The sequence below is a fragment of the Echinops telfairi genome, unplaced genomic scaffold, assembly GCF_000313985.2.
Source record: "Echinops telfairi isolate 266 unplaced genomic scaffold, ASM31398v2 ScPeMD7_7420;HRSCAF=8458, whole genome shotgun sequence".
Taxonomy (NCBI): Eukaryota; Metazoa; Chordata; class Mammalia; order Afrosoricida; family Tenrecidae; genus Echinops; species Echinops telfairi.
Genome location: NW_022111320.1, coordinates 17920685 through 17932693, shown reverse-complemented (window position 1 = coordinate 17932693; position 12009 = coordinate 17920685). Strand labels below are relative to the sequence as shown.

Sequence of the window (12009 nt, the reverse complement as noted above, 5' to 3'; positions counted from 1 at the left end):
CAGTTCAGGATGTTTGGTTTTCATCATTGTTCATGCATTTGCCAAATTCATTTGCCAATTCCAAATAGAAGAAAGAGCCATTGAGCGCATAGCTGCCTGGGGCCCTGGGGTCTGGTGACTCCTGCCACGGAGGCCCAACTTCACCACCCTCAAAGGAGGCACCGCACGTGCTGCTCTTTGGGGCCACAATATTAGTTGGAAAAACTCGTTTGTCTTTTTTTGGCCTTGGTTTCTTATTTAGATTTGGTGTAAATATGAGAATTGACTTATTTAAAGAAAGCCAAAAGCAGTTAGCATTTAATCAATCCCCAGTCATGGCGCCTTCATGGATGTCCATGTAGAACCGGGGTGTACCAGACAGCTGATTGTTCACAAGTAGATCACCCACGACTAGGCTTTTCTTCCAAGGAGCTTGTGGGTGGACGCGAACTGCCAACTTTACAGTTTTCAGGTTAACCATTGGCTCCGCCAAAAAGGCAGACCCCTAATAATTAAGAAGTTCGCTTTGTTTTGGGGGGTGGGGGTGCTTTCTGCATTAAGTACTATTGAACTCCAGTTACAAGGTGCGTGTCATTCCACTGTAATTGCAGCAGGCATGGTTGTGGGTGGATTTGTGTATGTTTGTAATATGCGAAGCAATGTGCTTAAACCAAGAAACTAAGTACTTTCTTCTCTTAATGGAAGATGCTCCATGTGCCAACCTGTGGCTGCACCGTGGGATGCACAGCCCACCTCGCCCACAGCCTCGCTTCCCCCAGGCTCTCCTCTCGCGCGCGCGCTCCCTCCTCTACGCCCCACACACACAGAACCAAATCAAAGAGAACCCTTTGGAGAACATGCCCATAGATGGTGCAGCCTGGTGCCACTTGGCCAAGAAAATATGACTGGGCACCCCTCATGCCCCTCAGAGATCCCTGGCTTCTGCATGCTACAGGGCAATTTGTCTTTTATTAATACCCACTTCTGGAGCACTTACTTACACGAGGGACCACTTGAAGTGTGTTTCAGATGTTAACTAACCTAGGTCTCATAACAACTATGTAAGGTAGTGCCTGTAATGATCCCCATTTTATAGATGGGGGACTGAGACAGAGTATAGTTAAGCAAATTGCCCGAGGGGACAAATTCGGAAGCACTAAGGACACCTAAGATGTGAACCCTGTATCATCCTGACACCAACGTCCTCTCTCTTCAGCACCCAAACCAAACCAAATGCACTGATAGTCAATTCTGACTCACAGCGACTCTGTAGATAAAACAGGGCAGAGCTGTCCGTGTGAGTTTCCAAGACTCTTAACTCTCACGGGAGTAGAAAGCCTCCTCGTTCTCCCTCTGAGCAGCTGGTGGTTTCGAACTGCTGACCCAGGTGGTCAGCAGCCCCAAGTGTAACGGCTACACCGCCAGGGCTTCTCCTGGCATAGTCTGTAGCACCGGCAGCTCGTCTTGCTGCCTCATTTTACATCCATGTTGCTCATCACGTGATGACACGAGTCTGTTAACAGCTCCTCTTAAAAAAACAGACTCGTTATCAAAGTGACTGTGATTCAGGGGCACCCCATGCATTGTCAGAGCAGAACTGGTGCCTGGTGTGTTTTTGTTAGTATGGTTGTTGTTTCTGTGGAGTTGTTTTTGTTTTTCTTTGCAGGGTAGGTTGCCAAGTCTTTCCTCCCAGGTGCCTCTGCTGGACTGCACCCGCTAGCTCTCCCTTAGCAGGCTATCACAGTACTCCGACACCACCCGGGGCTTCCACCAGCTCCTCTCTACCTTTCGATCCTTACCTGTCATTAAGGTTCACTACCTTTTAAGCCTTTTTCTTTTCTGATGACAACTCTTTAAGCCCAAAGCACATCCCTACTCAAGCTAGAACTAGCATTCCTTGCTTTTGATGTGCTTTTTTCTCAGGTGGCCCACATGGGGGTGATAACAGTCCCTGTGGCCCTGAGTGGCAGCCCCCTGCCCTCCCTTCTCACATGCACATGCAGCTGGCCTAACTCAGGCTGCCAGAACCCAGGCTGCAGGCCTCCCTCTACAGCTCAGGCTTCCAAAGACCATGAGATCCATTGGCATTAAAACATGATTTGATTTTTTGCATTTTAAAAAATAGGACTTTCAAGAATTCCAGGCGCTTTAATATTTAACTTTGATTCATGTGGTCTTTTATAGCAAATTAAAATTTGATCAGACAACTAATCTGGACTATGAAGAGATGTAAGTGAAGCCGCCAATCATAACCCAGTGACTAAGTGTTTAATATAAAAAACAAATTCGCAGGCCCACCCCAAAGTTGTCTTCCTGTGGCTCATTTGTTCTCATTGGCTGCATCATCAAAGCACAAAGTCAAGCTAATGTTGGCAGTCAGCCGGCTAATTAAAGACATGGTCCTTGTAGGGGGCCAAGAAATCACTTTATTATCCTAATTTCCTGTTATGACTTTGCATATGATTCAAGTGAATAGCACACCATTGCCACATTTCCACTTTGCTGTGTGTTGTACAGATAAAGCAGTGGTGTCTACATGGACAGCAGATGTCTGCATTAAAAGTTAACATTTACGGAAATGTAGCTGGCTGTGTCCACGTTGTTACATGCGTAGATCAGGTGAGGCTTGGCTAACGTGTGAACATGGTAAATCGATTATTTCTTGGACTTCTTCTCACATTCATCTTTTCAAAGAAGACTGACCTCAGGGTTCTCTGCTCCAAGGCTAGTCTGCCCTACTACCTACTACAGAAGAGGAAAAGGTGAACAATGTGGCGTTTTCTCAAAATACTCTGACTTTATAAAACCAGTCCTAAGAATAAGGTAGAAAAGCCATTGTAAAGTATCACCTGTTTCCATGTGCGGCTCTATCGAAACAAAGTACAGTACTTCATTCAATCTCCAGCATCAAAAATAGCAACCTATTAAAATGAGCGCCCACGCTGGTTAGCTCCAATGCGGAGGACATGTGCTAATCAGATGCAGGTCAGGGATTTAATGCCCATGGGATCCAATTAGCCTCATGCTTAAAGAGCCTCCCAGCCTGGGCAGAAATGTGTGCTCAGCCCAGCTGGTCTTGATAACGGCTCTGCTCCTCTTTTAGGGAAGGGAGTACTGGGCCAGGCTTCATCACCTACCATGGCAGTGGCCTTCCAATTGGTCTGCCTACCCTCCAAACCTGGCCAGCCACCCAGCGCCCACCACCGAAGCAACACGTGTGTCTCCCTGGCTTGAATGGCTTTGCTGTGTCACCCAGCTCTTTCCTTCGGTTGGAGTCCCTGGTGGTGCAAACAGTTAATGTGCTTGGATGCTTTCCAAAGGCTTAGGGGTCCAAGTCCACCTAGAATCATCTGAGACGAAAAAGGCCAGTGGTCTACTTCCAGAATATCAGCCATCAAAACCCCCTAGGGACCCTAGGCCGACTCGGGCGCCCCTGGGGTTGCCCTGAGCAAGCGCCAGCTCCACAACCACTGTTTGTTTTGTCTTCTTCTGTTCTCTCCGTTATTTCCTAACTTAGACCAGGCACACCCACCGGTTCTCTTTCCACCCCAACACACCCCAGGGAACCCTCAGCCCCTGTTATCTTTGCTCAGAACTCTCTCCAGCCATCCACGGGCACCTTCTACAGCCAAAATCAAGTCATCGCTGCTTCAGACCCAGATCTTGACCTCGCCACGTGGCATGAGCATTAAAATCGTAGCACCCAAGAGCCCTGAGAGCACAGTAGTAAAGTGCTCGGCTACCAACCAAACAGTGACGCGCACCCACCCAGTGACTGCGGGAGCGAATAGACCTGATGATCCGCCCCCTGAGATCACAGCCAAGAAACCCTACAGGGCAGTCCTACCGGGGGACGCACGACGTCAAAGCCCCCGACTGCAGTAGCATGGTGGAGATTCCAACCAAGATGTGGGACTGATTCTCTTTCAAGAAGCAGACTTTGGGACACACCGAGGGAGCCAACACTGGATCAATGTCTTCCCTCAGCTGCCGGCTGGCATTCGATGTGGGCTTTGAGTCTCAGGTCTCATTGAATTTTCTGTCCCAACCCACTGAGCTCATTGCTGATTTGAACTCATAACAGCCTGATAGGACAGAGTAGAACTCCTCCCTAGTTTCTAGAAGACTATAACCTTTATGGAAATAGAAAGCTGCATCTTCTTCCTACAGAGTGTAATTGTGTAAACCTATATACAATGATAAACATCTATGAATTGTAATTGTGACACGGGCTTTTTAGGAGCCCTGAGAATGCGTCCCTCACCCCCCAATGAAATCATAAAAATCTCAGAAATTCCTTCCACCACCATTCCCGTTTGCCCAACTCACCATCCCAATCTTGGATTAGCTGTCATCTCCTCTGGTACAGCATCCACCTAAAGTGGCCCAAATGACCCTGCACCTTATTACCACACTGCCTCGTGCTCACTGCAAGCAAAGCATGTATGAAAGTGGCTCTGGATGTCTGTCTGAGCTTCTGGGGACAGAAGCTGTGGCCTGGTAACCATTGTCCCCCAAATGCCTGGACTGGAACAACTGATTGAATGAGTGAACACTGCTGTTGGGCAGGAAGGAAAGCTACTAAGACACAGGAAGGTCTTATAAAAAGTAGGGACGACTAGCCTCTAAGTTACCACTTAGAAATAGCCATCAGAATCACACTTCCCTTTGGTGTGCATATAAGCCTAAGTATGTATACGATTCCTGCAAGAAAGTAACAAAGTATGCAGAATATCTACTGGTGGACGGGCAAAGAGCAGTGACTAAGCAATTGACAGAAGACTATAAATGGCCCATGTGAACCAAAAATAGCCTACATCAATAGTGATTTTTAACTTCATTAAAATAAGATACAATGTGTACAGATTAGCAAAGTGTCCATAAAAAAGGGAGAATTCAGTGAAATGTACCATTTCCTGCATTTCAGTGAAAACTAGTAATTCCTTTAAACACACACACACACACACACATACCACATCCAAGTCCAGGAACCGATCTTCATGAAATAGAGAAGGGATAGAGTGTTGCTGTGGCTGTAGATGGTTGTCTAAGTCTTGTGTGTCAGAGAAATGTATTGGAAACACCATGATGTCTATCCATAGAAGAATGTCTATCCATAGACTAGATAGTTGATTGTTATGTATGCATCGTTGTCTTTAGAAGCATAAGAAAGTGCTCACAATGCAATGTTAAGGGAGGGAAAGCAAGATGCAAAACCGAATATACAGTTTGATTCCATCTGTTGAAAACAAAATCAGATAAATAATAATACGCCAAATAATAAAAAACGGTTACCTCTTGGTTCAGAAATGATGGTTGTCATTCCCTTATTTTCACCTGTCATATTGTTCACATTTTCTCACAATGAGACCAGGAAGGAAGAGAAAGGTTTTAAAGAAGGCTTCCCTCCGGCAATTCACCCTTTCGTTAATACTTGCCATGGGATGGTGCAAGGACTGAGTCATGAGGGTATCCTACCCAGATCCAGGAGCTCCGTGTAGAAAGACTCGATTCTCTGACTGACCCCTTCAGTCCTGGGTCATCTACCTGCCGTCGGTCTGGCTTTGCACTGGAGTGGGCACGGGATGAAACTTGGTCTGCCAGTGGGAAGGTCTTGGGCGTGTAACCGTGTCCTGTGCCGTCCGTGCAGCAACCCTGACCTCCGGAGAACAGAGCCCGTCCTGGAGAGTCCCCTGCAGAGGACCAGCAGCGGCAGCTCCTCTAGTTCAAGCACCCCCAGCTCCCAGCCCAGTTCCCAAGGAGGCTCTCAGCCTGGATCACAAGCAGGTTCCAGCGAACGGACCAGAGTTCGAGGTAAAACTTTCTCTTACCTTCTAATTGATCATGTTTCTTGGGTAGGACAGCCGAGGGCCAGGATCCTAATGCCTGGCCCTGACATGACATGGCCACCGACAGTGATACTGAAAAGCCATTTAAGTCTCAGTCCTCTTATGGAAGTGACCTATCACCCCCAATTGTGGGTGATGTCAGAGGCACACCAAATCCTTCCTCCCCTCGGAACCCATTGGTTTCCAAAGAGATAAAGGGCTCCCAGAATATGCATCTAATTTGTAGATATCACTTATCCAACACTTTTAACTCCATCCCCATCAAAATGATTCCAACTCCTGACAGCCCTACAGGACAGTGCACCTGCCCCCTGTGGTCTCAAAGAAGCAGACTGTCACTCCCCCACCCCTGGGGAGGGGGTGGCAGAGTCAAACCACAGGCCTGCTGGTTAGCAGCTCAGTTCTTTGCCACTGTGTCTGTCAACTCCATTTCCGCTTCCATTTGATTGCCTTGCTAGCGTTTGCTAAGCCCCTAGTCCCCTGTTACCAATGCACCCATAGCATTCCAAGCGTAGAAACAAACCCACGTTGATTCAGACGCATGACAACCCTGCATAGGGTGTCTGAGACGGTCAGTCCTTATGGAACCACCAGCTTGTCGTTCAAGTCCAACACTCCGCTGGACAGCGCCACCAGGGCTCCTTATTGTGAGCCCGGTGCTAGGTGTTTCTGAATGTGACATTCCATAGAGTCTACGGGAGAACACATGCACTTGAAGGAAGACATCAAATCTTTGGCTTTAAAAAGATATTCATTTTCGTCTTCAGATGATGCCTATTTAGAGAGGTACAAATTAGCATCTCCGGACATTGCATTGAAGTCCTCTTCATCATCACTCAGTTTTCAATTAATGAAGATACCTATGAAAAGCCTTAATATTGTCCAGCTAATTATACATGAAAATGCACTGTTGCTAGTTCATCAAAATTCACTCTTTCTGAATGGGTTTCTTCAACAGACACTTTGGTTTCCAAGCAATAAAGACCAGTAACTTTTTCAAAGTGCCATTTGAGAAATATTCATTTACTTACAATTGTTCTGCCAGAGGAAAACCAGCCAGTCCTTGCTCTTGCTTAGGGATTCTTGCCTGGTTCTGCCCTAATGCCCTTAAAGGGTTTGTAGACGTGAAAACACATTGAACGGACAGTTTGAAAGAAGTTGATGTCTGGCTTCTGTTGCTCCCATCTCTGACTCAGGCTATAACTGCCTTCATATATGCATTCTTCTCTCAGAAATACAGCCCACAGCTAATGTATTCAAGGGGCCTTAAGCAGTTCGTGGAAAAACACCATTATCTTTCCATTCCATTCTTCCACAAACTTTAAAAAATCATCATATTCCTTTGTTGCCTTGACACCAATGTACATATTTTAATTTAGAGACCCTGCTCATTTCCTTACCTTCTTTCATTTTCTTAAGAGCTAATGAATATCCCATGGAGTAAACTTTAAAGAAAAATGAACTCACACCGGTAATTTTGATTTGGGGATCTGTGAGTTAGTTCTGGTTTAGTTACTCTTACGTTTGGAACTAAATGACTTCTCATCTCTCCGGCATATCCAGAAAGACCACTTTGAGATAAAGCAAGAAATCTCCCTGGCTTCTTCTCTGCCTATAGCTTTTTTTTAAACCAAACCAGTTGCCATTGGGTAGATGCCCACTCACGGGTCAGAGTAAAATGTGCTCTAAGGGTTTTTGAATGGCTGGCTTTGAGAAGTAGAGTACTAACTAGGCTTTTCTTCTGAGAGAACTCAAATATTTAGCAATTAGGATAGCAACCAAGTACATTAATTGTTTGAACTTCTTAGGGACTCCTTAAGTAAAGGGTACACTACAGCCGTGAAGGAGCTCCCATCCTTGCTCTGCACCTCAATTTTACCACCTCTCCCCTTGATCATCAACACCCTCCCTCCTGTCCCCACCGTGTTTGAAAATGGTCCTGCCAAATGGAATAGGCCTCAGTGCTTCCACTGAACGTCATCTCAACCGCCTCTCTTGGTGAGGAGGTAGTAAAGAGAGAGACCCTAACTTGCACGCTGATGTCACCTAACGGTAGAGAATGGGCTTTGAGATACCAGACAGAACCTCAGCTCTGCCTGTTATTTTTATCAAGACCTTAGGTCGGCCGCATCATCTCTCTCAGCCTGGGTTGGACAGTGGAATAAAAAGAGAGTCCGCCGCGCAGGACTGGAGTGCGGCCTGCACGAGGCAGTGGGCGTAGAAAGCTTCACCTAGCAGACGTTCGACTAGTGGTCACGGCGGTGGTAGCAGTTGTGGCTATTTTTCATATCATCATTAGTGGCCTCCAGGTTACAAGCCTACCTGTATTTGCCTGGTCTCTTTGAGCATTTATGGTTATTCCACGGATGTGCCTGGGAATTTGCCTCAGTGAGTGGGCTGTGCCCACTGAGTCATCCTGGAGAGATTCTGCCTCACAGAGCTCAGGAGCTTGTGCCTGCACTTCTTTGACATTCTTTTTCTTGGCCTCCTGTTTGTTTGTTTGTTTTCACTAGCCAACAGTAAGTCAGAAGGCTCTCCTGTGCTCCCCCACGAACCTTCCAAAGCGAAGCCAGAAGAATCCAGGGACATTACCCGGCCCAGTCGGCCAGCTGTGAGTGCTTTCTCTCTTAAGGGTTTTCAACGCCTCTAACTTACCAGAGAGTCTACAGGACACAAATGTTGGGTGATACACTCATGGTTATGGGGAGGTGGATCCTGCAGTTTAATGAACAATCACAGGTGCTAGACACCTCCAGAGGGAGGGTGGACCTGGTTAGGAAAGAACTGAGCAGGTGCTGGATGGCCCTTCCTCCCGTTACCTGCTTGTTGATGTTTTGCTAGCCATTAGCCCTGCTGTAGAGAAGAAACAGGATGCAGGATAATCCATAGCATTTCATAATTTCTACTCACGAGCCTGGGCAAAAAGGGAGACTTGAGTACTTTATATAAGTGTCTCTTATGTTTCCCTACACTCTCCCCCATCTTATTTCTAGATGAAATAATAATTGCAATGTTTCTGCCCCTTTTCATGCAGATAGGATTATTTCCTGGGGGGTCTAAACTTAATAAGCAAGATGTGTCCAGGAGCCAGGAGATGTGAATTCTGAGTACAACTCCCTCACTGCCCTTGAGTTGATTCACACACACAGTGACTCGAGACAGGGCCGCCAGGAGTGTAAATCTCCAGGGGGGCCAAACGACCTTGCCTTTCTCCCATATGAGTGGCTGATGGGTTTGAATAACTGATCTTGCTGGTAGTAGCCCAATGCCTAACACAAAGCCCCCCCAAAACCAAAGCTACCTGCTATTGAGTTGATTCTAACTCATAAAGACCGTCTAGGACAGAGCAGAACTTCCCCTTTGGGTTGCCAAGACTGTCGACCTTTATAGTAGGCAGCCTCATCTTTCTCCCACAGAGCACCTGGTGGGTTTGAACGGATGACCTTGTGGTTAGCAGCTCTGTGCACTCCCCACTGTGCCATCAGGGATCCTAATGCACATCACAGACCCCCAAATAGTCTTTTGTACATAGTATAAAAGCTGAAAGTATAGTTACTGCACATTTATTTAAGGCTCAAACCTAAGAACAATTGTGAGTATGTATGGATGTATGGATTATGATAAGAGTTGTACAAGCCCCCAGTAAAGTGTTTAAAAACAAACAAACAATTGTGAGGCTGGCACTGGACCACACAGTGTTTCATTCTGTCGTGCGAGGGTCACTATAAGTTGGTACTGACTCAACTGCCTCTAACAGCAGCAATATACACTTATTTAACATGATCTGAGAATCTTCTGTATGCAAAGAATGGAAGGCTTTTATATACTCTTATTTCAATTTAAAATTATTTTTTAACATTTTAGAATAAGAAATATACACCGAAAGGGATAGGAAAGAGAATTTATCATTTGGGGTTGAATTTATCTTTGCTCCTTTGTATTTTGTATATCACCTTTATACTAACCACTCCAGTTTTGTGTCTAACCTGCTTGCCTTTCTTCTGGTTTTCTTCCTTCTCTGGATTCCTCTGGACTGGGCTCCTCTTGTCTCAGAGCTATAAGAAAGCTATAGATGAGGTTAGTACGACCTTTTCTTGCTCATGCGTTCATAAGATGTAAATATAACACTGAATCTTGACATTCAAAATGGCGGCCAGTGGGATCACAGCTTAGCATTCACTTGTTTAGAATTATCTACATAGATGGGAGGATCTTCGATAGAAACCAGCCCAAGATCTCAGACACCCTTATGACCTTTAAAAACCTTCCATCTAAGACAAAGTTCCACTCTTCCATTGCCCCAGCCTGGCTAACAACCAGCATGAGGTGCCTTATTAATGGCACCATTTCTCAGACCTGTATCTTCCGACAGCCAAGCCTGAGCTCTTAGCCTGTGTGCACCAGCCTTGCTGGGAGATGGCTCTGCGAGGCTTTACTAGCAAAGAAAAGAGACATCATTCTGGGCACTCCAAATTTATCGTGTGTGATTTGCGAACAAGGAGTTCCTGGGTATTGTTAGATTCATTTTGTGGGACATTAACAACAGCATCAGCAGCAACATCGACTTTAGTTAATGAATCCCAGCGAGCTAAGTGACTCTATTTCCTTAGCCGTGGAGACATTTTTCCATTAGGAAAATGTATGACTTTGTCAATTGTAGATAGTTGGCTAAGAGAGATGACTGCCTTCCCACTGTTTGTCAGACCTGTATGAATCCAGCAAAGGGTTCTTTCTTTGTTTGTTTCCTTTTTAAGAGTCAGACCTTGCAAAGAAGCCCAGTGCGTGCAGTCCGGAGATCACCATTATGGCTGTAAGGCTGACGCTCTGCTGAGCACCCTTTTAATGGGATGAGATGCTAAAGCACTGACTCTGAGATCAACAGGCCGTATCCAAAGACGGGAGCCCCTAGTAAACCACTGATTGACAAGCCATGCCATGCACAGAGCTCCCAATCTGTGCAATGGGGAGGAAAGCCCCTGACTGACTCACTCACAGAATCATTCGGGATCTCTCAAGGCTTGCGTGTGGACGTCTGTTATCAAATATGAACTGCTGCATAAACCCAAGAGGTTGTGGTCATGGCTAAGGGTTGGGCCTGAGGCATGGAGCTATGGTGGCAGGAGGGAGAAACGTGCTCCTATGCATCTCATCTTCCCCAAAGAACATCACTTTATGAGAATTAGGAACACCTCACCCATGAGAGTCAGAGAGCGCACGGAAACCATCAACCCCCTTAGTGCATTGATTCCAACTCATAGCAGTGTGATAGGACAGTGTAGACCTGCCCCAGTGGGTTTCTGAGGCTGTAATTCTTTCCAAGCATAGAGAGCCTCCTCTGTCTCTCTCAGAGCAGTGGGTGGTTTCCAACCACTGACCTCACAATGAGCAGCCCAACATGTAACCTATGCCACCAGGTCTCTTGATTACAATCCTAGGTGGTAGATTATTGCTTATAAAAACAAAGAACAAGACCCTACGTGTGTGCATTTTGTGGATGGCATTAATATAAAAGGAGAAAGGTGGTTTTTTAATTGCTCTGTGCCACGCCTTGCCCATCCTCCCCATCATAGTGAGAAGTGTGAGAGTTGTCACAATTTCCATCAATTTCCTCCCCCAAAAAAGAGTAGAAAAAAAGCCAATGGTCTGGTGCTCTGGTTGCTCACCAAAGGGCTCTCTATGTGTGTGCAGAGAACCCCCCTTCACCCCACGCCACCCCCAGTGCCCTGGAGATGCCACACTAGGAGGGAAAAGAGCTCGAGACGATCCTGTATAAAAATCTATAGAGGGTTTTTTAAGGTTTTTGAGAAGCGCTTTACCGGTGTGCTTTGGAGTACTCCAGCACCCTGGACAGAGATGGGAAGACTCACAGGATGGACGGGAGTGAGTGTGTTAGTGGCACACCAACTCCTTGGGGCATATGCCCATAGAAAGGGACTCCAGGTGATTCTGATAACCCTGATCTGATAACGCAGTACCCCCACCACACACATCCAAAATTCATTGACATGAGTCAATTCTGATTCATAGCAACACTATAGGATGGAGTAGAACTGCCCTTTGTTTCTGAATCTGTAACTCTTTACGGGAGTAGAGAGCCTCAGCTTTTTCCTGCTGAGCCACTGAAAATATAAGATTATTTGGCTCTACCTAACACAGTGGTTCTCAACTGGATGACCACCAC

The 12009-nt window shown here is 46.2% G+C and overlaps 1 protein-coding gene across 1 annotated transcript in view; it reads left to right on the top strand.

The window, feature by feature from the left end:
• TNIK (TRAF2 and NCK interacting kinase) overlaps positions 1–12009 on the top strand; it is a 445063-nt gene that overhangs the window by 380892 nt on the left and 52162 nt on the right. The window contains exons 19-21 of the mRNA XM_045297671.1: positions 5630–5793; positions 8342–8439; positions 9882–9905. Coding sequence (XP_045153606.1) covers positions 5630–5793; positions 8342–8439; positions 9882–9905 — 286 coding nt within the window. The remainder of the gene's footprint in view (positions 1–5629; positions 5794–8341; positions 8440–9881; positions 9906–12009) is intronic.